The sequence below is a fragment of the Salmo trutta genome, chromosome 22 (assembly GCF_901001165.1).
Source record: "Salmo trutta chromosome 22, fSalTru1.1, whole genome shotgun sequence".
In the NCBI taxonomy this organism is placed as follows: Eukaryota; Metazoa; Chordata; class Actinopteri; order Salmoniformes; family Salmonidae; genus Salmo; species Salmo trutta.
Window position 1 is genome coordinate 17880803 of NC_042978.1, and position 24905 is coordinate 17905707.

The following is a 24905-nucleotide window of genomic DNA, read 5'->3' on the forward strand; positions in this document are numbered from 1 at the left end:
GTGGGACAGAGAAGATGTTTTGTGAGTATAAAAGGGGAGAGCAGGACTCACTATGGTGCGGTCTATTGTATGCAGGTAGTAGGAAACTGGCTTCCCTGTCCAGGACACTGAACCCCTCAACGGAGACAGCTCAACGACTCTCATTATTGTGCCAATGTCTATAGGGAGAAACAAAGGAAAATCAACAAAATGTTTTAGTTCATTGAAATACACACTAGGATATGTTGTCCAAGGGCCACCTACCAAAAAAGATCTCAGAAAAGGTGTTGTGTCCCAGGTAGGAAGCGGTAATGCAAAATGTCAACATCATTTGGTAACAGTTTATTTGGACAGTCCATCTGTAGATGCTCTACATCTTCAGACCATCAGGAGCCTCCCGAGTCCCCAACAACTGGATGGTTTGGTGCTCATGGGAAATGGAGCGAGACATTAACAAAGCCACACGCCATCTTAACTCCTCCATATTTACTGAATTGGTTGAACGGTGCAGAAGAGAACCTCCCCAGACAGTCTTTTCTTCTTATCGTCAAGACCAGTATGTAGGGGATTTACACAGAACAAAAATATAAAATGCAACAATTTGACTGAGTTACAGTTCATATAAGGAAATCAGTCAATTGAAATGAATTCGTTAGGCCCTAATCTATAGATTGCACATGACTGGGAATACAGATATGCACCTGTTGGTCACAGATACATAAAAAAAAGGTAGATGCGTGGATCAGAAAGCCAGTCAGTATCTGGTGTGACCACCATTTGACTCATGCAGCCCGACAGAGTTGATCAGGCTGTTGATTGTGGCCTGTGGAATGTTGTCCAACTCCAATTCAATGGCTGTGAGAAGTAGCTCGATATGGGCGGGAACTGGAACACGCTGTCGTACACGTCGATCCAGAACATCCCAAACATGCTCAATGGGTGACATGTCTGGTCAGTACAGGCCATGGAAGAAGTGGGACATTTAGTACGGATCCTTGCGACATGGGGCCATGCATTATTATGCTGAAACATGAGGTGATGACTGCGGATGTTTGACTGTGGATGTTTGGCATGACAATGGCCTCAGGATCTCTGTGCATTCAAATTTCCATCGATAAAACACTATTTTTTCCGTTGTCCGTAGCTTATTCCTGCCCATACCATAACCCCACCACCACCACCACCACCGGGCACTTTGTTCACAACGTTGACATTAGTAAACTGTTCACCCACACGACACCATACACGCCGTCTGCCATCTGCTCTTCACAATGAAACAGGGATTCATCGTGAAGAGCACACTTCTCCAGCATGCCATCGAAGGTGAGCATTTGCCAACTGAAGTCGGTTACGATGCCTAACTGCAGTCAGGTCAAGACCCTGTTGAGGAAGACGAGCACGCAGATGAGCTTCCCTGAGACAGATTCTGACAATTTGTGCAGAAATTCTTTGGTTTTGCAAACCCACAGTTTCATCCGCTGTCCGGGTGGCTGGTCTCAGACGATCCTGCAGGTGAAGAAGCCAGATGTGGAGGTCCTGGGCTGGCGTGGTTACACGTGGTCTGCGGTTGTGAGGCCGGTTGGACGTACTGCCAAATTCTCAAACGATGTTGGAGGCGGTTTATGGTCGAGATATAAACAGTAAATTATCTGGCAACAGCTGCAGTCAGTACGCCAATTGCACGCTCCCTCAAACCTTGAGATCTGTGGGTTGTGTGACAAAACTGCACATTTTAGAGTGGCCTTTTATTGTCTCCAGCACAAGGTGCACCTGTGTAATAATGATGCTGTTTAATCAGCCTCACCTGTCAGGTAGGTAGATAATCTTGGCAAATGACAAATGCTCACTAACAGGGATTTTACCAAATTTGTGCACAAAATTTGAGAGAAATAAGCTTTTTGTGCATATGAAACACTTCTGGGATATTTTATTTCAGCTCATGAAACATGGGACCAACACTTTACATGTTACATTTATATTTTTGTTCAGTATAGTTTAAAGCGTTTCTTTTATGCCTGCTACATTAGGATAGACTATCAGTAACATTTCAACTAACTATGTACTAACCCTAATCCTAACAAGCGGTTGCTTATCAACAGATAAGCAACCGCTTGTTATTTGGTATGACCATCTGTAGAGCATCTATAGAAGGACTATCCTGACTATCCAAATAATGTGTGACCCATACTTTTGTGTTCTCCAACTTATAAATGTTGCACATTAAATATTATAAATCAAAAAAGGTAGCATTTTGAAATAAAATTGCATTTTGGGTAATTTCGGTAAACCTCAACAGGATGTTGCCATGTTATATCTTGGATACAATTGTTACACTCATTACGTAAACTTCTGTTGTCCATGCTTGCAGAAAGAAAACACATGCACCGGACAAATTCCAAAATAATGCAAGATAAAAAGCTGTTGAAACATACTAAATTTATTTTTCTCTGATGCCAGAACATCGCTTTATTTAGTTGTCGAGACCTTGATTGTTTTGAGAGCTGTGCTAGCTAGCAAACGTTGTGCCGTCTTTAGTTTGGCTAGCAGGCAAAAGAAATGATGGACCTTGTAGGCTAAATGCCACTGCCAAAACGTCTTCTATTAACTGAGAAAACCACTGTACATGGATAAAACATACAAAAGTATGTGGTAGCCCCTTCAAATGAGTGGATTCGGCTATTTCATCCACACTTGTTGCTGACAGGCATATAAAATCGAACTCACAGCCATACAATCACCATAGACAAACATTGGCAGTAGAATGGCCTTACTGAAGAACTCAGTTGCTTTCAACGTGGCACCGTCATAGGATGCCACCTTTCCAACAAGTCAGTTCGTCAAATTACTGCCCTGCTAGAGCTGCCCCGGTCAACTGTAATTGCTGTTATTGTGAAGTGGAAACGTCTAGGAGCAACAAAGGCTTAGCCACAAAGTGGTAGGCCACACAAGCTCACAGAACGGGACCGCAGAGTGCTGAAGCACGTTAACATCGTCTGTCCTCGGTTGCAACACTCACTACCGAGTTCCAAACTGCCTCTGGAAGCAACGTCAACACAAGAACTGTTCGTTGGGAGCTTCATGAAATAGGTTTCCATGGCCGAGTAGCCGTACACAAGCCTAAGATCACTATGCGCAATGCCAAGCGAGTGGTGTAAAGAAGAGTGGAGGCTGTTATAGCAGCAAAAGGTGGACCAACTCCATATTAATGCCCATGATTGTGGAATGAGATGTTTGACGAGGAGGTGTCCACATACACTAAATTACCAAAAGTATTTCCTAATTTCGGGGTTCATCTCGATCAGTGAAGGTAACGTCTTATTTGAGCTGGCGAAACGACAAACACCGAACACCGGTGTGCAACAAATGTAACCAAGGTTAAACATAGCAACGTCGGAACGTTGCGAGAGAAATGACCCAAGATGTGCTATGATTGATGCTAAACATTTCAACTATGATTAAAGAGAAAAAAAAATGTATGTGAAACTTTTAGTTTTGAATCAGACAATGTTAATAACATTATCTACATAATTCTGTTGACATTTCTGCAGTTCCATTTCCGGGGTCTGCCCAGAACATAAACTTGTTCCATGATGAAGACTTACCACTCAAGTTTCGACTGTTGATTCTAAAATTTAGAGGTGCAAAAGGTTTTGATGATACAATTTTCGCACCTAAGAGAGAGAAACAAAGATTAACTTTTCATGAAGGCACTTCACAAAAGGTTGTTTGAAATTGACAGATTAAAAGTAAACAATACAAACACTCATCTATAATGAGTCCCAGATCAAACCATTGATCTGTGTGTGTCTGCTATACATTATCAATGGTAGCATAGATCATGCTCTCATATCTGTCTTTTAAAAGACGGGGTCATGTGGAGGAGAGGTCACACAGCTGAGGGGTCAGAGGTCAAGTGTGTGGAGTTGACACAGCTGCCAATAGCTACAGCATGTTACCCTCTCTCTTGTTATCACTAATGAAAGCAGCTGAATCAATAACATATTGAAATGATCCCAGGTTCTTCATTTGCTATAACAACAATATGGTAGGGTGTCCTTGACACTGGGTAACAAAAGGGCCATTTTCTACCTACCTTCCTTCATGTTAGCAAAGCGCTCCTTCAGCTGGTGATCCACTTCTGGACCAAAGGCAAAGTTGTTCACAAAAATAACACTGCTAGACAAACGGGGAACAGGAGAAAAGGGGGAAGAAAAAGATTTAGAGTTGAAGCTGTGCTGATGTTTCTCTTCATGTTCAGATGTGTGTAAATACACAGTGGTATCATCCAGTGTACATAGAGGTAATGCACCTTGTGTTGGCGATCCTGTCCTTCCACACTTCAGACAGGAAATCCCCCCTCTCCAGCTTTAAAATGAAATAAAGAGGAACATGAGTTGCACATCGATTACTCAGGTACAATTTCTGAGTGACACACGTCTGTCATGACAACAGAATACCACATACCGTGTAGTCCCCGTGTTTCTTCCCATACCACTTCATCCACCTCTTAAATTCTTTATCCATAGACTGAAAGGCAAACCGCAAACATTAGTCATTCTAAAATCTGTTCCTTCTCCGTTGACTGACAATCATCAAGATAACCAAGACTCTTAAGCTCGATGTGGGAACTTACCTCAGCATAAGTGGCTGGAATGTCTGCCTTCTCCACCCCAAAGTAGTGTTTACAGTTTGTTGCTGCGGCAACCTGCAGCACCACTTGTCCCACCCCTGCAATTACAGATAATTGCGAGTCAAAAATAGCACCAACCTGCTCATTTAGACACATCCCACATCAACACACAGAGACACACATTAAGACTGGTTATCTCATTCAGAAGTAAACATTGACGTCGTAAACAAACACAGACCGCTGCCGAGGTCTACAAAGGTGTCATCCTCCATCATCTCCATCTCGTTGATGATCTGGGCCACCAGGTCGAAGGAGGTCTCGCCGTACACCTCGGGGGAGAAGGGCTCATAGTTGTTGAGCTTCTCGGGGTCCGTGACCGAGTGGTTGTACACCTGCTGCAGGATGTGTCTGAGCAGCCCATTGGACGGCCGCTTGTTCAACTTCAGGGGCGGAGTTGTGCCTTTCCACTGTGACACACATACGGGACAAGAGGTTTAGAATGAGTATATTACATAGCTAGGATATAAACATATTGCTGGGCTCAAGTGAGCTAGGTTTTACCCACGGTGACAATACGTCTACAAGAAAGAAGTCTGTTTGAATTCATGTGTGCACAAATAAGCTTTCGACGCAACTCATCTGGAGATATTCCAACTCACCAGCTGGTGGATGCTGTCGATGGCTCTGTTGTATTTGTCACAAAGTCTCTGCATACTCTCAAAGCTGTAACAACAACACACATAGAAATAAAGAAAAAACATCAACATCGTATGACAAGAAACCAACAACCAATGACTTTGTTTGTGCTGATGTTTGTGAGTTTGTCCAGCACCCTGGACACAGGAATGCTAATTGCATATCAGTTTGCCATCCCTCTACGAGACTCCTTCTCATCTCTTTTGAGCTGCTGCCACGGGAAACAAAAATATTCCTAAATTAGCATCGCTGCCATTAATATCTTTATTACCTTCTGGGAATAATTATCCTTAAAATGTAACGTGGAGGGGGGGGGGGTCCATTTGGTTCATACTCTGGATGTCTAAGTGTTATGTTACTATGGTATTTGACTGCGACTACAGGTGCTCTGTTAGACTGTGCTTCAGAGCAGCATCATAATCCTCGTTCCTTATCGTTTGACCCTCGGCTCACCTTTTGGTGTCGTAGTCGATGAGGACATAGTTCTCCATGGCCAGCTTAAGGTCCGGGATCTCCTCACACACCCACCTGAGAACAATGGTCAACACATGGTGAGTTTACTTTGATCTAGTCTAACTCAGTCAAGAAGTGCAGTCACTCACTGCACCATGCTTTTGAGATTGATAGGAGAAAGGTGGTAGTTACTTACCGAATGGTCTCAATGATTTCATGAGCAGCATCATGGTGTTTGTCCTGGAGACAGAAAGTGAACACAGGAGAGAAGAGAGATTGAGTACTGTCAGTACGATTTGTTTATGCAAAAAGCATTTCTTGACAGCCAATAGAAAGACCGACTTACTACAGTATATAACAGACTGGCAATAACCAAAAGCTAAATACGGATATCCCAAAAATGTACACAAATATGCTAACAGCTACCAACACGAGTTCAGACAGCCGGGTCAGATAAGGCCAGCAGCACTCAATGACTTAATAATCCACACACAGCGCAAACCATAGTAGTTAGTGTGACGCACTCAGTATGACTGCCAGCATAACAATTCAGGAGACGCCACTGAGTGTATCACTGTTATCAAGCTGACATTCTCTAACTGGATGTGGTTTGGGAGACTGTGAGCAGGATAGCTGGGTTTTGTCAGAGCACTGCTGCAGCATGGGAGGAACTGCAGGATTTCAGTCACACTGGCTGCTGGCATCCTGGGCTGACCCAGTGACCCACTTTCTGTGTCCTGCTCCAGCGCAGGGCCTGGGAGGGGCTCGGAAGGAGGGTGGGAGTGAGGGAAGAAGGTAGAGAGCAACCTCCAGCCAGCCAGGCCCAGCTGCTTTCAGCTGGACTGGTTTTGGCACAGTAGCAGCCTCCAGTTACTAGGCTCAGCGCTTCCCGCTCAACAGCGCCACAACTCCCGCCATGGCACCGCTGCCAATAACACCAGGCCTGAGATTATAGCACCACAGAGGGTATAAAATAAAATCTCCCGCCACAAGGGAAGAAAAGCATTTCACAAGAGGAGCAAACGCTGCTATGCATAGCCTAGTAATGCAACCATCACAGAATACATGCAGCCAAAACGAGGGTTAACGCGCTAGTCCCAGCCTGACAGCAGTGTGTGCGTAAGTGTGCGGAGGCGGCGAGAGGGGGGGTGTTCCTGCCGCTCACACAGACTGCACGCAGCAACACCCACTGTGGTGCTAAAAATAAACTCTGGCTGAGAGAAAGAGAGCGTGTGGCACGTGAGATAGGAGCTCTCAGCCAATCCCACACTCTCTCGTCTCCTCCGCTCCTCCTGACCCCCTGCTGTGGGCACAGCGACGGAACTGACGCACCCACCCACTCCCTCCCTCCCTCTCTTTCACGCTCTCTTCACCTCAACATGACACACAGCCGGCCGGGGCAATACGCCTGCTCCACTACGCATTACTAACGGCCAATAAACAAATAACTACCCGTGTGCAACAGTGATATCATGACCACAGAGAAAGATAACGGACTCCATCAAAACCCTGCCTGTCCTAGAACATGGTGACAGGGTTCTATAGCTTTGGACTATGGTCCAGTGACTTATTGTCCTTATCAGTATCCGTTTTCACCCGCATGTTGTTCAGTAGGTGAGGGAGGCAGGTGGAACTGCCTTATACATGCCTGTCTGCTTTATCCTATTCACTGATAACACAGGTCACATGGTTTGTCTAAGGAGTGATTGGCTTGTTACAAAGTTGAACTTCAAACACACTTGAGAGGAACATATGAACACCATTAGCTAGGCTATCGACAACACAAACTAGGCAAGATGACATTGATTCAAATAGTGTCTTGTTTAAAGGCATTCTGGCTTTAGTTAAAGAACCAAGAAGAAGAAAAAATGAACAAAGGCCTCTGCAGCAGAAGAGGTGTAACTTCATATGGAAGCAGTTACGGATGATTTAAATCTGCAGATGGTGACTGGGTGTATGAAAGAAAGAGTATTCAAGCATGTGGTGGTAACAGCTTTGACATGGGGAGACACACAGGCAGCATATATTACAACTCTGTTGTTGTTCACTGCACAACACAAGAGCACAGTGTGTGTTGTTTATCTGTGGGTGAATGGGGCGATTTGGGTTGCACTTCGGGAGTCAGAAGTACTGGAATATGTGTGATGTATCTTTTGTGGTGGAGAGCAGTGGGCGGCATTATTAATACAACTTAATCTGAATAGTGACATATTGCACAGTAACATACTCATGGAAATTAAGTAGTCTGCTCAAGCGTTATTACAGTAAAACAGTCCTCTTTCATAGATCAAACTGTGCAAAAATAGCCACAATGAAACATCAAGGGCATGTGATTTGCAGACTCAAGTGTTTTGTAACCCTACTCTTATTTAACACCCCTTCATGTCCTCAAAGTGCATATTGAGGAAAAGTCTAGGAGGTCCTTATTGAAAACAGCGCTGGGACTCCACACACACAGATAATGAGCACTGGCTGCCTCGTTACTCAGTGCAGGACATGCCTATGATATTTAAGTCTATATTTATGATATCAAGACACCAACTTGGACAGAATAACTGAGGCACCAGCAGCTCTAAACAGTTTGCAAAATGAAAAGGCCAGTCGTGCAACCGTGCTCTTATCGGTCTCTGGCGTAATGGAGTGAAGTCAGCCGAGTCCAACTGTGGAGGATTGCGTCAGCAGCAGCACTGCCTAGTTCCTGTACTCTGACGTAAAGGAGCATTACCCAGTGTGACACTACAGGCCCCAAACAGACAACACTCCGCCGTGCTGTTCTGAGAAATTCTGTTTCAGGTTATTCATTTCTTTTAGCACAGTCTCACCACAATTTACTATAAAATGAGAAATACACCTGAAACACACTTGAAGCCACCAGAGAAACCACATCCATTTAATCTACTTCTATTTCTGTTCTCGCTTGTACAATCTGCTAAACTTCAGCATTCAGCTAAAGGATATGTTCAAGGCATGCTGCACATGCAAGGTCTAAACCCACTCAAATCTGCCAGCAAATGTGTTGTTGGAGTTGTACTATCTAGTAAGTTCGACATATGTTAAAATATTACAGCAGCATGTTGTGCATGCAACAAAAAAAATAACTATATTAATGCAAAATCTAAAGACGCTTGGTAATGGTCCAAGGGGTGGGTGATATGGCCAAAATACCACATCACGGTATAAAAAACATTTTGGCCGGTATGATGGTATTTCACAGCATTTTATGTTTTTGAATAATAAAAGTTCTACATTTGCTTTATGAGTAGTGAGTGACCCTAGGGTGGCAACATTCTATTCTAAGTGATTTCAATCGGTCTTTCTCCCTTCCGATTGTTTTATACGGTTCAATTCAAATGGTCTTCCCTGTGGCTCAGTTGGTAGAGCATGGTGTGTGCAATGCCAGGGTTGTGGGTTCAATTCCCACGGGGGGCCAGTACAAAAAAATGTATGCATTCACTACTGTAAGTCGCTCTGGATAAGAGCGTCTGCTAAAATGACTAAAATGTAAACTTCAACCAAAATGTATTTTCAGCATTGTCATACATTTCTGCATTTCCAACACTCATTTGAGATAATTTCCACACAGATACCTAGGACTGCACGATATGGGCAAACAATATAGGTCTTATTTTTAAGCAAATGTGGTTTACTTGCTAATTAGAGCAAAAAAAATTGGGTGAACTGTTGGAATAATGGAAATAGAATGTTTATTCCAATTCTATAGTTAGAATATAATAGTGGGCATTTTGAATACAGTGTTGTTTGACATGACAATGAAGGCCAGGGAGGAGTTATTGTGACAGTGTAGGAACCAAAGTGTTGATAAGTGTTTCCTAGGGGACCCTATAATCTTTGGCTACATTTAATGTTTTCTCTTAGCTACTTCATGTAGCTAACATTCATGCTTAATGTATTCCTCTTTGATTAAAAAGATACTGTTGCACAAAAAAAATACTGATTTTGGTTTACACCATCACTGGTATTATCAGACTGTATAGCGAATTACGTTTGCTCTAATTACAGTTGACTCAAGTAGCAAAGTAAACTATAAAAATGGAAGTTACATCACATTTAACAAACCAAAAACATTCAAATAGCATTATAGAAGGTAAAGTAAAAACCCAAACCGGTCCGTGTATCAATACCGGTACATCGTAAAATACGGTATACCGCCCAACCCTACATGGTGCTAACATCATAAAGAACACTCAGCATTGATTCATCGTTTTTAATCAACTGTTTTTAAATCTACTCAGTATCACCAGTCTGCAAAAGCTTTAAAAAACCCATGGAATGCAGTAGACTATTGTCCACATTCAACCTACATACCCTACAGGTTTATTCAGTGGCATTTGCATCTAACAACCCAAACGTAGCCTAGTCCTCCATATATTCTTCAAGCTATATAGGCTATTTCTGGATCCCAAAAGAGTTGTAATTAGTATTCAGTCTAACACACCCTTCCTGCTGGCTGTTAGTAGTCGCCTCTGCACTAAAACATGTTTGAGTAGACTAAACTTCGTTAGCAATATTGTATTGGATGTTCACGTTTATGTTCGTGACTAGGTTCCAAGTTCAACTCTTTCAGCTAATTCCCTGAATTTGCTGCACTGGTTTCAAAATTGGGATGGATATTTGTGATCAAACAATTTGAGACACACGTGGGAGTGACATGGGACGGTATATCCCTAATTTTCATTGTTTTCTTGTGACCCAGTGAAAAAGCAAAATATATCCATAGTGGGTGCAGACTTTTGCCATACACAACTTGCCTTTTGAAACACAAATATAAGGAACTACAGTTATGGGAAATTGTGTAGCGTTCCTTCTATGCAGTTGCAAATTATAGCTTGTGATGTGCTCATTCTTCCTATTGGCACAGAAGGTGCTTTGTCTCATGAGTGCAGGGGTGTAATAATTCATCCAAACAAGTTGCAAAACGGTTCAAGCCCAGTCGCCAGCTATCCCCTAGATTCCCAAAGAGTGTGCAACAATCTTTCTATGCAATAACAGGAACAGTAGACGTCATTAAAGGCAGTGACCACCAGGCAGAGCCATTTGCATTTGGATTCCAGCTAGCTGACTAAATTCAACTCCACAGTGAAGGAAGTTTCTAATAATCTTTGTGAAATTCAGCTCCGACTACATCTATTTGCCCAAGGTCAATACTTTAAATAAATTATATTATGAAATGCATACCCTGTACCTAAGTTTGTCCTCTGTAGTTGCATGCCTTTGTTAGCTGGAATTCATACTATTAATAAAACGTTAATCAAATACAGCCACTAAATGTTTCCTTGTTGAGATTCATTTGGCACATGTACATTCATGCTGAGTTGCCCCCTTAGAGCAACTGCAATGATGAAACAGTAGGTGGTTGTATTTGATTAACATTTTATTAAAAAGTATGATTTCAGCAAACAAACAAAGGCATGTAAATACAGAGGACCAACATAAGTAAAAGGAAATACTTTTAACCTTGTAGTCGGAGCTGAATTCCACAAAGCCTGGTCTCTGTTGGTGGAGTTCATCAGGAACTTCCTTCCCCATGGAGTTGAGTTTAGTCAGCTATAGTCCAGCTAGCTACTACAGTGGCTGTCATTTTTCTGCACAATATTTTGCTAAACAAATTCCCTTTTTTTATAGCTAACGTTACATTGCTAAAAGTTTTTGGCAAAATTAAATGCATACATGAGTTGAATTCCACGTATTGCAAATGAGAGGGGGGATTCCAGTAGTTGAAAAAGTACCCAATTGTCATACTTGAGTAAAAGTAAAGATACCTTAATAGAAAATTACTCAAGTAAACGGGAGTCACCCAGTATAATACTATTTGAGTAAAAGTCTAAAAGTATTTCATTTTAAATATACTTAAGTATCAAAAGTAAATGTCATTTCAAAAATATACTTAAATATCAAAAGTAAAAGCATAAACCATTTCAAATATAAACCATTTCACCACTTCATTAAGTAAGGATTCCTATTTGATTCGGCCATGCCTTCTTGCCGTCCAACATTTCCTCATCTCCCACCCCTTCTAATGAGACTATCCCCAATGCTTCTCCCTCTTTTTCCCCTGCACCGCTACAAAGTTTCTCCCTGCAGCAGTCACTGAGTCCAAGGTGCTAAAGGAGCTTCTTAAACTTGACCCCCAAAAAACATCTGGGTCAGATGGTTTAGACCCTTTCTTCTTTAAGGTTACTGCCCCTATCATCGCCAAGCCTATATCCAACCTTTTTAACCTGTCTCTCCTCTCTGGGGAGGTTCCCATTTCTTGGAAGGCAGCCAAGGTTCATAATTTATTTAAAGAGGGAGATGAAGCTGATCCTAACTGTTATAGGCCTATTTCTATTTTGCCCTGTTTATCAAAAGTGTTGGAAAAACTTGCCAATAATCAACTGACTGGACTTCTTGATGTCTATAGTATTCTCTCTGGTATGCAATCTGGTTTCCGCTCAGGTTATAGATGTATCACTGCAACCTAAAAGGTCCTAAATTATGTTAGCATTGCACTTGATACTAAGCAATGTTGTGCTGCTATTTTTATTGACTTGGCCAAAGCTTTCGATACGGTAGTCCATTCCATTCTTCTGGGCCGGCTAAGGAGTATTGGTGTCTCTGAGGGATCTGGTTTGCTAACTACATCTCTCAAAGAGCGCAGTGTATAAAGTCAGAAAATCTGCTGTCTCAGCCACTGCCAGTCCACAAGGGAGTACCCCAAGACTCAATCCTAGGCCCCATGCTCTTCTCAATTTACATCAACAACATAGCTCAGGCAGATGATAGTCTTATACTCAGCTGGCCCCTCCTTGGATGTTGTGTTAAACACTCTACAACAAAGCTTTCTTAGTGTCCAACAAGCTTTCTCTACCCATAACCTTGTCCTGAACACCTCCAAAACAAAGGTCATGTGGTTTGGTAAGAAGAATGCCCCTCTCCCCACAGGTGTGATTACTACTTCTGAGGGTTTAGAGCTTGAGGTAATCACCTCATACAAGTACTTGGGAGTATGGCTAGACGGCACACTGTCCTTCTCTCACAAAGGGCAAGAAGGTAGAGAAAATACATCACGTAAAGCAGCCACAACTGTCAGTAAGCCACAACTGTCAGTATCAAAGCTGCAGGCTAAAGTTAAATCTAGACTTGTTTTATCTATCGTAATCGCTACACTTTCACCCCAGCTGCCAAACTAACCCTGATTCAGATGACCATCCTTCCCATGCTAGACAAAATGTATAGATCGGCAGGTAAGGGTGTTCTCGAGCGGCTAGATGTTCTTTACCATTCGGCCATCAGATTTGCCATCAATGCTCCTTATAGGACACATCACTGCACTCTATACTCCTCTGTAAACTGGTCATCTCTGTATACCCGTCGCAAGACCCACTGGTTGATGCTTATTTATAAAACCCTATTACACGGAACCCAAACTGGCTGCGTGCGTATGCCATCGTGAATACATTTATTTTGACCCCCTACACCAAACGCGATCACGACACACAGGTTAAAATATCAAAACAAATTCTGAACCAATTACATTAATTTGGGAACAGGTCAAAAAGCATTAAACATTTATGGCAATTCACCTAGTTAGCTTGCACTTGCTAGCTAATTTGTCCTGGGATATAAACAGTGACTTGTTATTTTACCTAAAATGCACAAGGTACTCTACTCCGACAATTAATCCACACATAAAACGGTCAACCAAATTGTTTCTAGTCATCTCTCCTCCTTCCAAGCCTTTTCATCTTTGAACTTATATGGTGATTAGCATCTAAACTTTCATAGTATTACTACACCGACCGGCAACACAGTTCATCTTTCAACCACCCATGTGGGTATAACCAATGAGGAGATGACACGTGGGTACCTGCTTCTATAAACCAAGGAGGAGATGGGAGAGGCAGGACTTGCAGCGCAATCTGCGTCAGAAATAGAAAGGAGTTCCATTTTAGCCCTTGGCAACGCAGACGCCCGTTGACGCGTCCGAGCAGTGTGGGTGCAATAATTGAATAACATAGATTACAAAATATATTTTGCAACGCTCGCGCACCCGACGTGAGCGGTGTGGTCAGCCTATTAGGCCTCACTCCCCCCCTATCTGAGACATCTACTGCAGCCCTCATCCTCCACATACAACACCCGTTCTGCCAGTCACATTCTGTTAAAGGTCCCCAAAGCACACACATCCCTCCTCTTTTCAGTTCGCTGCAGCTAGCGACTGGAACGAGCTGCAACAAACACTCAAACTGGACAGTTTTATCTCAACCTCTTCATTCAAAGACTCAATCATGGACACTCTTACTGACAGTTGTGGCTGCTTTACGTGATGTATTTTCTCTACCTTCTTGCCCTTTGTGATGTTGTCTGTGCCCAATAATGTTTGTACCATGTTTTGTGTTGCTACCATGCTGTTGTCATGTGGTGTTGCTACCATGCTGTTGTCATGTGGTGTTGCTACCATGCTGTTTTGTCATGTGTTGCTGCCTTGCTATGTTGTTCCATTGGGTCTCTCTATATGTAGTAATGTTGACTCCTGTCGTGATGTGTGTTTTGTCCTATATTTATATATATTTTTAAATATAAAAAATGATCCCAGCCCCTGTCCCTGCAGGAGGCCTTTTGCCAGGCTGTGATTGTAAATAAGAATGTGTTCTTAACTGACTTGCCTAGTTAAATAATGATTAAATAAAAATATTCCTTATATTAGAGAAACCAGACTGCACGATTTTATTTTTTTCTTCAGTAGTTAGGGGCACACTCCAACACAATTTACAAATGAAGCATGTGTTTACTGAGGTCACCAAATCAGAAGCAGTAGGGATGAGCAGGGTTGTTTTCTTGATAAGTGCGTGAATTGGACCATTTTCCTGTCCTGTTCAGCATTTAAGTACTTGAAGTACTTTTGGGTGTCAGGGAAAATGTATCGAGTAAAAAGTACTATTTTCTTTAGGAATGTAACGCCAGTGGAGTCAAATTCAAAGTTGTCAAAAATATAAATAGTAAAGTACAGATACCCCAAAAACCACTTAAGTAAAAATACGTTAAAGTACTACTTAAGTACTTTAACATTACACCACTTGGGGTCTCGCTACAAACATCCCAGAGTCTGACCCACACGTAAAAAAGATTACTTTCTAGCTAACAAATACATGGCTAGTAGTTAGCAAAGAAACTTACTGGTAACCAACCCATTTATGTATGTGCTAGTAAGTAGGTCAGGTGCTAAAGTATGCGAACTAGCAAATGTTTGTTAAATGTTTAACGTTACATGCTCACCACGCCGCTCGTGTTGCGTGTGTGAGCATTGCAAAATAAATATACGCATACATGTTATTCAATCATTGCACCTACACTGCTCGCGAGCGTCTGTGTCGCCAGAGGCTAAAATAAAACTTGGTTCTATTTGTGACACTGCAAGTCCCGCCTCTCCCATCTCCTCAGTAGATTTTAGGAGCAGATACCCACATGCCATCTACTCATTGGCTTTTAGGAGCAGATACCCACATGCCATCTACTCATTGGTTTTTAGGAGCAGATACCCACATGCCATCTACTCATTGGTTTTTAGGAGCAGATACCCACATGCCATCTACTCATCGGTTTGTAGGACCACATACCTACATAGGTGATTGAAACAGGAATTGAGGTACAAGCTCCAGTCAGTAGTGGTAAATTAGTTGCCAACTGCCATATAAAGTCCGAAGAAGAAGCAGTAGCAGCTTGAAGGAGGAGAGATTATTCGAAACGAACTTGGTTTACCCTTTTATCTGTGGGTTAATAGTCAGAGTAGAGGACATTGTCCATTTCAGGTCAAATAACACAATGTTTATATCTCTGGACAAATTCGCTAGCAATAGCAAGCTAGCTAAATTGGCAAATATTTAATGATTTTCGACCTATCCCCAAATTAATATAGTTGGTTCGTTTTTGATATTTCAACCTGCGTGTCCTGATCGCTTCTGTGGGTGGACAAAATCAACATGCGCGCGGTCTGGTCAGCATGTCAGACAGAATTATAACGCGAGTCAAATAAAACTGTTAAAGCTAACTTAATGACCTAACGGAGTGTCAGCTAGACTTATGAAAACGAGGAACCGATGTAGTTAGCTAAGTGTGCAATGTTTCTCGTGTGATTTGTGAAATCCTCCAATCTAATGATTTGTGTACACTACTACAGTAACGTTAGTTAGCCTTGGTTTTAGGTTCAGTCTGTTGCCACATTAGGTGCCTATCCCACTTAGTGGATGGATAACGTTATACCGTAATGCAATATCTACTTTCACTCCACGTGCACATTTGTCGCTTCTGGATAGCTCCGAAAATGTATTATGTACACTGTATGCTAACTCAGTGTTGGTACACTGGTGGGCCGTCTGTCTGACCTGCATGGCTTGCCTTGGCTTAGTAAGTAACCTTAGCTAGCAAGCGGATCATTAGCTAGTAGCTATCGTTAGCGAATTAACGTTAGCTAGCAACATTAAATAGATTAATAAATCCAGTACTGACTTGGTTGCCCAAGTTATACGTTAGCTGGCAAATGGTTTGGTCTGATTAAATACTTACGTATACTGGTAACGGCCACGGATAGCCAGCAGCTTCGGCTCCAACCGGCGACTTCAGCTTGAGTTCTAGCTTTTCTCCCATTCTACACTTTCTCCTGCGTTTGCTACGGTGGTAGGCTGGCTATGCTTGCTAGTTTAGTGAGCTAGCTACTACAATGTGATCATTTTGTCGGAAAAAAAATCTTAACACAATATTTAAAAAAAATCGATTATTGTAATGGTGTGAAGTAGTGCACGCCCCTTGTAGTCCGACGTTCAAATATTTCCGTTTGATTTTAATCAATTTATTTCAAAAATAAAATGTTCATGCCGAGCGGCCACTACACCTCGTCCTCGGCCGTACAGCCGCCATCTTGCTCCGCTCGGCGTGAAAAAAGGCAAGGCGGCCTCTACCAAAGTGACGACAACGTCGGGGGGGGGGGGGGGGAGGGGAGACTCAGAGCATGGGAAGTATACGGTTACCGGGAGTGTACAACCGGATTGTTACATTTCGAACGGTGACCATGACGAAAATAACGAGTCATTATCTTCTGTTAGACAGTTTGAATTGGGATTTCCGGGAGCAATAACGGCCAACTGGCGGGAAATACAATTTTACTTGATTACTCACTGTGACAGTGAATTACGAAAGTCAGGCTTTTGTTGTTATGGAGTAGAGGGGCAGACCTCGAAGTAGTTTGCGTTCCTTATTTCATGTTCAAGAGGTGGTGATGGATCTTGTACAAGACACTCAATGAAGTGCTATCCCACTTCTAACACCAGTGTAGCAAATTCAGGGTGTGTGGTGGTGGGGAAGGCTCAACCATGGTCCCTGTCACCAAAGATTACTGCATTGGTGCTGTCACTGCAAATTATGCCAAGAGGTCCAAACCTCTTGATGTTGCTTGACCTTAGGCATTGTAAGGTTCTACACAAATGCCTATAGGCATCCCTCTGCTGCCACCAGTGTATCCAACCAATGTAGAGAGAGGGAATGCCATAGTTCAGGGACCCCCAGGGGTTCCCCAGGCGCTGCCCCACACACACACAGGTTGTTGTTGGGGAAAACCGCTAACTTATTACAATTCTACACATTTTGCCATTGGGCAAAGAGAAATTTGCAGTTTTATAGCTGCATAAACTAGGATGTCAATCTTGACTATTTTTCAACTTAAGCTGTGCCGTTTACCATCATTGCTATTTTATTTTAACTTTTATTTTAAGAGTCAAAGCTGAGACCAAAGTCTCTTCTCAATATGAGCCCTGTATAGCACCACAATACGTCAAAATACAAACACATTGAACTACACATTCGCATACAATACACAAAAAGCAAAACAATCTTCTGTAAAAAGGTCCCTTATCAACTGTCTGAAATGCCCTAGAGGCACCGATTCCTCCAACTTTAAAGTGCATTGTAGATCACACACACAAGGCTCAAGGAAACCAAAGGCTGATCTACCTAACTCTCGAGACATCAAAGGAGTCTCCAGAGTTAACCAATCCTGTGAACGAGTTTGATAACTTGTCATTTTAAATCTTAACAGTGACGTTAAGTAAGTCTGAGGTTTGTGGAGCAGGGCTTTGTAAACAGAAAGAGCGCAGGTATTCGTTCGATTATAGAACCATCCGATAGATTGTCTCAGCTGGATTACATCTGCACTTACGAGAACTTGAATACAACAACCATTTATACTGAACAAAAGTATAAACGCAACATGTTTCATGAGCTGAAATAAAAGATCCCAGAAATTTTCCATACGGACAAAGATTATTTCTCAATTTTGTGCAAAAATCTGTTTTCATCCCAGTTAGTGAGCATTTCTCCTTTGCCAAGAGAATCCATCCACTTGACAGGTGTGGCATATAAAGAAGCTGATTAGACAGCATGATCATTACACAGGTGCACCTTGTGCTGGGGACAATAAATCAAGCAAATGTAGTTATAAAGCCCGTTTTACATCAACCGATGGCAAAGTGCTATACAGAAACCCAGTCTAAAACCCCAAACGGCAAGCAATGCAGATTTAGAAGCACAGTGGCTAGGAAAAACTCCCAAGAAAGGAAGGAACCTAGGAAGAAACCTAGAGAGGAACCAGGCTCTGAGGGGTGGCCAGTCCTCTTCTGGCTGTATCGAGTGGAGATTATAACAGTACATGGCCATTACAACCAGATTGTTCTTCGTGATGACCAGCAGGGTCAAATAATAATCAGTGGTTGTAGAGGATGCAACAGGTCAGTACCTCGAGTAAATGTCAGTTGGCTTTTCATAGCCAAGCACTCAGAGGTTGAGACCGAAGGTGCAATAGAGAGAGTGTCAAAAACAGCAGTTCCGGGACAAGGTAGCACATCCAGTGAACAGGTCAGTGTTCCATAGCCGCAGGTAGAACAGCTGAAACGAACAGCAGCACGACCAGGTGGACTGGGGACAGCCAAAAGTCATCAGGCCAGGTAGTCCTGAGGCATGGTCCTAGGGCTCAGGTCCTCCGGGAGGGAGAGATGGAGCATTCTTAAATTCACACAGGACACCAGATATAACAGACTGACCCTAGCCCCCCGGCACATAGACTATTGCAGCATAGATACTGGAGGCTGAGACGGGAAGTTCGGGGGACACTGTGGCCACGTCCGACGATACCCCCACGCAGGGCCAACCAGGCATGATATAACCCCACCAACAGCCCCAACACCACTAGAGGGATATCAACAGACCACCAACTTACTACCCTGAGACAAGGCTGAGTAAAGCCCACAAAGAGCTCTTCCAACGCATGACCCCGAGGTGCGCAAAACCGGACAGGAAGATCTCGTCAGTGACGCACCCCTCCTAGCGACGGCATAGAAGAGCACTAGCAAGCCAGTGACTCAGCCCCGTAATAGGGTCAGATGCAGAGAATCCCAGTGAAGAGAGGGGAACCGGCCAGGCAGAGACAGAAAGGGCAGTTCGTCACTCAAGTGCCTTGCCGTTCACCTTCGCACCCCTGGGCCAGACTACACTCAATTATAGGACCTACTAAAGAGATGAGTCTTCAGCAAAGACTTAAAGGTTGAGACCGAGTCTGCGTCTCTCACATGGATAGGTAGGCCATTCCATAAAAATTGAGCTCTATAGAAGAAAGACCTGCCTCCAGCTGTTTGCTTTGAAATTGTAGGGACAATAAGGAGGCCTGCGTCTTGTGACCGTAGCGTACGTGTAGGTATGTACGGCAGGACCAAATCGGAAAGATAGGTAGGAGCAAGCCCATGTAATGCTTTGTAGGTTAGCAGTAAAACCTTGAAATCAGGGTTCAAGGTTAGCAGTAAAACCTTGAAATCAGTAAAACCATCCAAGAAGGCTCGAGGTCATTGGCCACAGATGCCGTCAAATCATGATATATCTACAGTAGCTTTGATTGGACTGATCATGTCAACATCATACTTTCAAAATCTTATCTAGCAGTTATTATCATTAGTCAAGTCTGACAATCTACTGGCAAATCCTTGTCATATGAAGAGAAATTATAGATAAAACGTATCGGTGCTCATCGGCCATTGGACATTAACATTACACAACAAGTTGGAAATCGCTAATTCAACTTTGAATGGTTTAGAAGGAATCAGTGACAGTGGCTAACTGCAAGCATTGCAAAGCTATCACTAGCCTGATATTCAGTGGAGTGGCTTTGTGGTCCCAAATCTGGGATTAAGGGGCTCTTTTCCAAGTTTAAAATGATAAACATTCAACAATAGCCATGCTGTCAATGAAGCATGATTTGTGTCGCGCTCAAAACAACTTAACTTGGAACTGCAAATTCTGACTTCAGTGAGTTCAAGAAAACATGGGAAGTCGGGAGTAAATGAGCTCCGACAGGGAAAATATGTTTTGAATGGTCATCCTACTCGGAATTGTAAATCTGGCCTTTTTCTAGAGCTGCGACCTGAAGATCAATGATATCATCATGATTCAACCTTGTTTTTTCCATGTTCCCAGTTATTTTGAAGCACCATAAATCCAGGGAATGCCAGACTGACAAAATTTGCCCACGAAGGATCTCAACGCCACCTTCCTGTTCAAGTGAGCACAGCACAAGGTGAGTCCAAAAATGTATGCTGCTGCATAAATGTAATATGCCAGGGAGATATGTATACTGTAGCTAAGAAAGTAATACTAAGTTTATGTTGTGTGGTAAGATGTTGGTAGCACAAGTGCCTCACCCTAATAATTTGGTCTATTTACCCCTCTTAATTTTGCCTACTGTTCTGACTTGGTGGTGCACATGTAGGCTATATTCGGTTTTAGAGAAATGTAATCATTGAATATTTTAAGAGCTTTCATTGTCTGCTTATATGCCCCGTTTATTTATCTTACGGTTCTTACTTGGTGTACAGGGAGAACACTAAGAACGGCCCATGTTCTGAATTCTGTCGCTGTACATTTCGAAAGTGCTAAACAAATAGTTATTGACTATGTCCATCCTAGCTCGCCCATTGTCTTAATCGAAATTACGGATTGCCTCTTATCCGCTTGTCGTCCCTTTATGCCATAGTTTGTACTTCTCAATTGTCAGTAGAAACCACATTTGTTTAAGCAAGTCAGCCATATCAGCTATGTTTTTTAAAAGGCAGTAAATGAGGCTGAATGAACTGTTTCGCTGCCAGACAAGGCTCCGCTGATAGCCAGGTGTAGCAGTGGTAAGATGTTGGGCCAGCTTTATGTAGGCCCTAACAGTTTGTGGGTACCGTTCGTCACCGTTATAGTGAAATTAATGTATTGTTTAGTGTTGTGTAGTGGCTTTGCTGGCATGCATACATTTTTTTGGGGGCCCACCAAGATTTTTATGCAAAAAAATCACCGCTGGGTATTACGCAAGGTTAAACTTAGATCTTCAGTTAGGTGGTTAAACGATGTTGGTACGCCAACATCCTTTGGTAGGTTGAGGGGAGTCTGGAAGGGCATCTAGGAATCTTTGGGTTGTCTGAGAATTTCTAGCAGGGCTTTTGATGATCCTTGATTGGGGTCTGAGCAGATAATTTTTTGCGATGCAAATGTAAAAATGGTGGTCCTATAGTCCAGGATTATGAGGAAAAACATTAAGATCCACAATATTTATTCCACGGGACAAAACTAGATCCAGGGTATGACTGTGGCAATGAGTAGGTCCGGAGACATGTTGGACAAAACCCAGAGTCGATGGCTCCGAAAGCCTTTGAGTGGGTCTGTGGACTTTTCCATATGACTATTGAAGTCACCAAAAATGTATATTATCTGCAATAACTAAACTCAGCAAAAAAAGAAACGTCCCTTTTTCAGGACCCTGTCTTTTGAAGATAATTCGTAAATATCCAAATAACTTCACAGATCTTCATTGTAACGGGTTTAAACTGTTTCCCATGCTTGTTCAATGAACCATAAACAATTAATGAACATGCACCTCTGGAACGGTCGTTAAGACACTAACAGCTTACAGACGGTAGGCAATTAATGTCACAGTTATGAAAACTTAGGACGCTAAAGAGGCTTTTCTACTGACTCTGAAAAACACCAAAAGAGAGATGCCCAGGGTCCCTGCTCATCTGCGGGAACGTGCCTTAGGCATGCTGCAAGGAGGCATGACGACTGCAGATGTGGTCAGGGAAATAAATTGCAATGTCCGTACTGTGAGACGCCTAAGACAGCACTACAGGGAGACAGGATGGACAGCTGAACGTTCTCGCAGTGGCAGACCACGTGTAACAACACCTGCACAGGATCGGTACATCCAAACATCACACCTGCGGGACAGGTACAGGATGGCAACAAAAACTGCCTGAGTTACACCAGGAACGCACAATCCCTCCATCAGTGCTCAGACTGTCCGCAATAGGTTGAGAGAGGCTGGACTGAGGGCTTGTAGGCCTGTTGTAAGGCAGGTCCTCACCAGCAACAATGTCGCCTATGGACACAAACCCACCGTCGCTGGACCAGACAGGACTGGCAAAAAGTGCGCGTCATTGATGAGTCGCAGTTGTGTCTCACCAGGGGTGATGGTCGGATTCGCGTTTCATCGTTGAGCATTACACCAAGGTCTGTACTCTGGAGCGGGATCGATTTGGAGGTGGAGGGTCTGTCATGGTCTGGGGCGGTGTGTCACAGCATCATCGGACTGAGCTTGTCGTCATTGCAGGCAATCTCAACGCTGTGCATTACAGGCAAGACATCTTCCTCCCTCGTGTTACCCTTCCTGCAGGCTCATCCTGACATGACCCTCCAGCATGACAATGCCACCAGCCATACTGCTCGTTCTGTGTGTGACATCCTGCAAGACAGGAATGTCAGTGTTCTGCCATGGCCAGCGAAGAGCCCGGATCTCAATCCCATTGAGTACGTCTGGGACCTTTTGGATCGGAGGGTGAGGGCTAGGGCCATTCCCCCCATAAATGTCTGGGAACTTGCAGGTGCCTTGGTGGAAGAGTGGGGTAACATCTCACAGCAAGAACTGGCAAATCTGGTGCAGTCCATGAGGAAGGGATCCACTGCAGTACTTAATGCAGCTGGTGGCCACACCATATACTGACTGTTACTTTTGATTTTGACCCCCCCTTTGTTCAGGGACACATTATTCCATTTCTGTTAGTCACATACTTGTTCAGTTTATGTCTCAGTTGTTGAATCTTATGTTCATACAAATATTTACACATGTTAAGTTTGCTGAAAATAAACGCAGTCGACAGTGAGAGGATGTTTCTTTTTTTGCTGAGTTTACAAGGTCTGATGGGAACTCGGTGAGGAACACTGTATACGGCCCGGGAGGCCTGTAAACAGCAGCTATACAAAGTGATTGAGTAGGCTGCATAGATTATGACTAGAAACTCAAAGGACAGTCATTTATTTTATTTTTTGTAAATTTGAATTTGCTGTCGTAAATGTTAGCAACACATCCGCCTTTGCGGGATGCGTGGGGATATGGTCACTGGTGTAAACAGGAGAGGCCTCATTTAACACAGTAAACTCATCAGGCTTGAGCCATGTTTCAGTCAGGCCAGTCAGGCCACTGCATCACAATCTCTTTCAATAATGACAGGAATGGAAGAGGTCTTTATTCCAGTGAGATTGCTAAGGCGAACACCGCCATGTTTTTGTTTTGCCCAAACTAGATCGAGGCATAGACACGGTCTCAATGGGTATAGCTGAGCTGACTACACTGACTGTGTTAGTGGCAGACTCCATTAAGCTGGCAGGCTGGCTAACAGCCTGCTGCCTGGCCTGCACCGGATCTCATTGTGGAGTTAGAGCCCTGTCTATGTCGATAGATAAGATGAGAGCACCCCTCCAGCTAGGATGGAGTCCGTCACTCCTCAGCAGGCCAGGCTTGATGGTTCCAGAAAGAGGACCAATTATCTAAAAAAGAAAATCTATATTTTGGGAGGGGCAGAAAACAGTTTAACCAGCGATTGAGTTGTGAGACTCTGCTGTAGAGCTCATCACTCCCCTTAACTGGGAGAATGTCAGAGACAATTACTCGATGCCGACACATCTTTCTAGCTAATTTACACGCTGAAGCTATGTTGCACATGGTGACCTATGACTATCATCCTAACATTGTTGGTGCCGACGTGGATTACAGTCTCCCTATACTCTCTACGCTTGCCAGTTTTAGCCTTAGCCAGCACCATCTTCAGATGAACCTTTACGTCAGTAGCACTGCCCCATGGTAAACAGTGTATGATCGTTGGATGATTCTTTTTAAGTCTAATGTTGTGGGTAATGGAGTCACCAATGACTAAGGTTTTAAATTTGTCAGAGCTAAATGGTGGGAGGCTTCCGTGGGTCAGACCACGTAACGGGTGAAGGAGAGACCTGAGAAGGCTCGGCCTCTGACTCTTTGCTGAATGGGGACAAAGAGTTACGTTTTTGGTCGGCCGAATGACCAACATCGGTTGAGCATGCTGACAAGTATTTATTTCCAGAAGCCTTGAAAATTGGCCGGCTGTGGGTACTATGCAGGAGGATTTATACTACCATCTGTACTTACTGGTGGCACAGACACTGTTTCATTCTTTCCTGCCTAACGATTGCATCTGAAGGTCACTTTAAAATGTGCAGTTTTGTCACAACACAATGCCACAGATATCTCAAGATGAGGGAGCGTGCAATTGGCATGCTGACTACAGGAATGTCCACCAGAGCTGTTGCCACAGAATTTAATATTAATTTCTCTACCATAAGCCGCCTCCATTTTAGAGAATTTGGCAGTACGTCCAAACGGCCTTATAACCGCAGACCACGTGTACCCACGCCAGCCCAGGACCTCCACATCCGGCTGCTTCATTTGTTGGACCCGGACAGCTGATGAAACTGTAGGGTTGCACAACCAATCAATCAAATTGATTTATAAAGCCCTTCTTACATGAGAATTTCTTTACAACCTGTCAGAAACCGTCTCAGGGAAGCTTATCTGCATGCTCATCGTCCTCACCAGACCTTCAGAGACCATTTCTTCTTTCAACCTTTTTGACAGCCTCTGCTTAAGACTCTCTGAACTGCCCTTACTTTGTTTCATGTTCTCTTCCACAGTTACAACACATTGCTCCTTGTTTATTCTCTTCTGCTAAACAGTCTCCATCATCGTGATCTTTCCCACAGCTTG

General features: G+C 43.3%; 1 protein-coding gene across 4 annotated transcripts in view; it reads right to left on the minus strand.

The window, feature by feature from the left end:
* The window catches only part of LOC115158259 (histone-lysine N-methyltransferase, H3 lysine-79 specific), a 30777-nt gene extending 14075 nt beyond the window's left edge, over positions 1-16702 (minus strand). For 2 of the 4 annotated variants that reach the window (XM_029706995.1, XM_029706993.1), the window contains exons 1-11: positions 16322-16702; positions 5955-5998; positions 5759-5833; positions 5269-5332; positions 4848-5076; positions 4613-4707; positions 4444-4506; positions 4289-4344; positions 4073-4155; positions 3582-3650; positions 52-158 (exon numbers count right to left, since the gene is read on the minus strand). In XM_029706995.1, coding sequence (XP_029562855.1) covers positions 52-158; positions 3582-3650; positions 4073-4155; positions 4289-4344; positions 4444-4506; positions 4613-4707; positions 4848-5076; positions 5269-5332; positions 5759-5833; positions 5955-5998; positions 16322-16402 — 966 coding nt within the window. In that variant the 5' untranslated portion in view covers positions 16403-16702. Of the gene's footprint in view, positions 1-51; positions 159-243; positions 555-3581; positions 3651-4072; positions 4156-4288; positions 4345-4443; positions 4507-4612; positions 4708-4847; positions 5077-5268; positions 5333-5758; positions 5834-5954; positions 5999-16321 lie in introns of those variants that run through there. The other 2 variants (XM_029706994.1, XM_029706996.1) reach the window with 2 other exon arrangements.
* Between the last annotated feature and the right edge of the window lie 8203 nt (positions 16703-24905).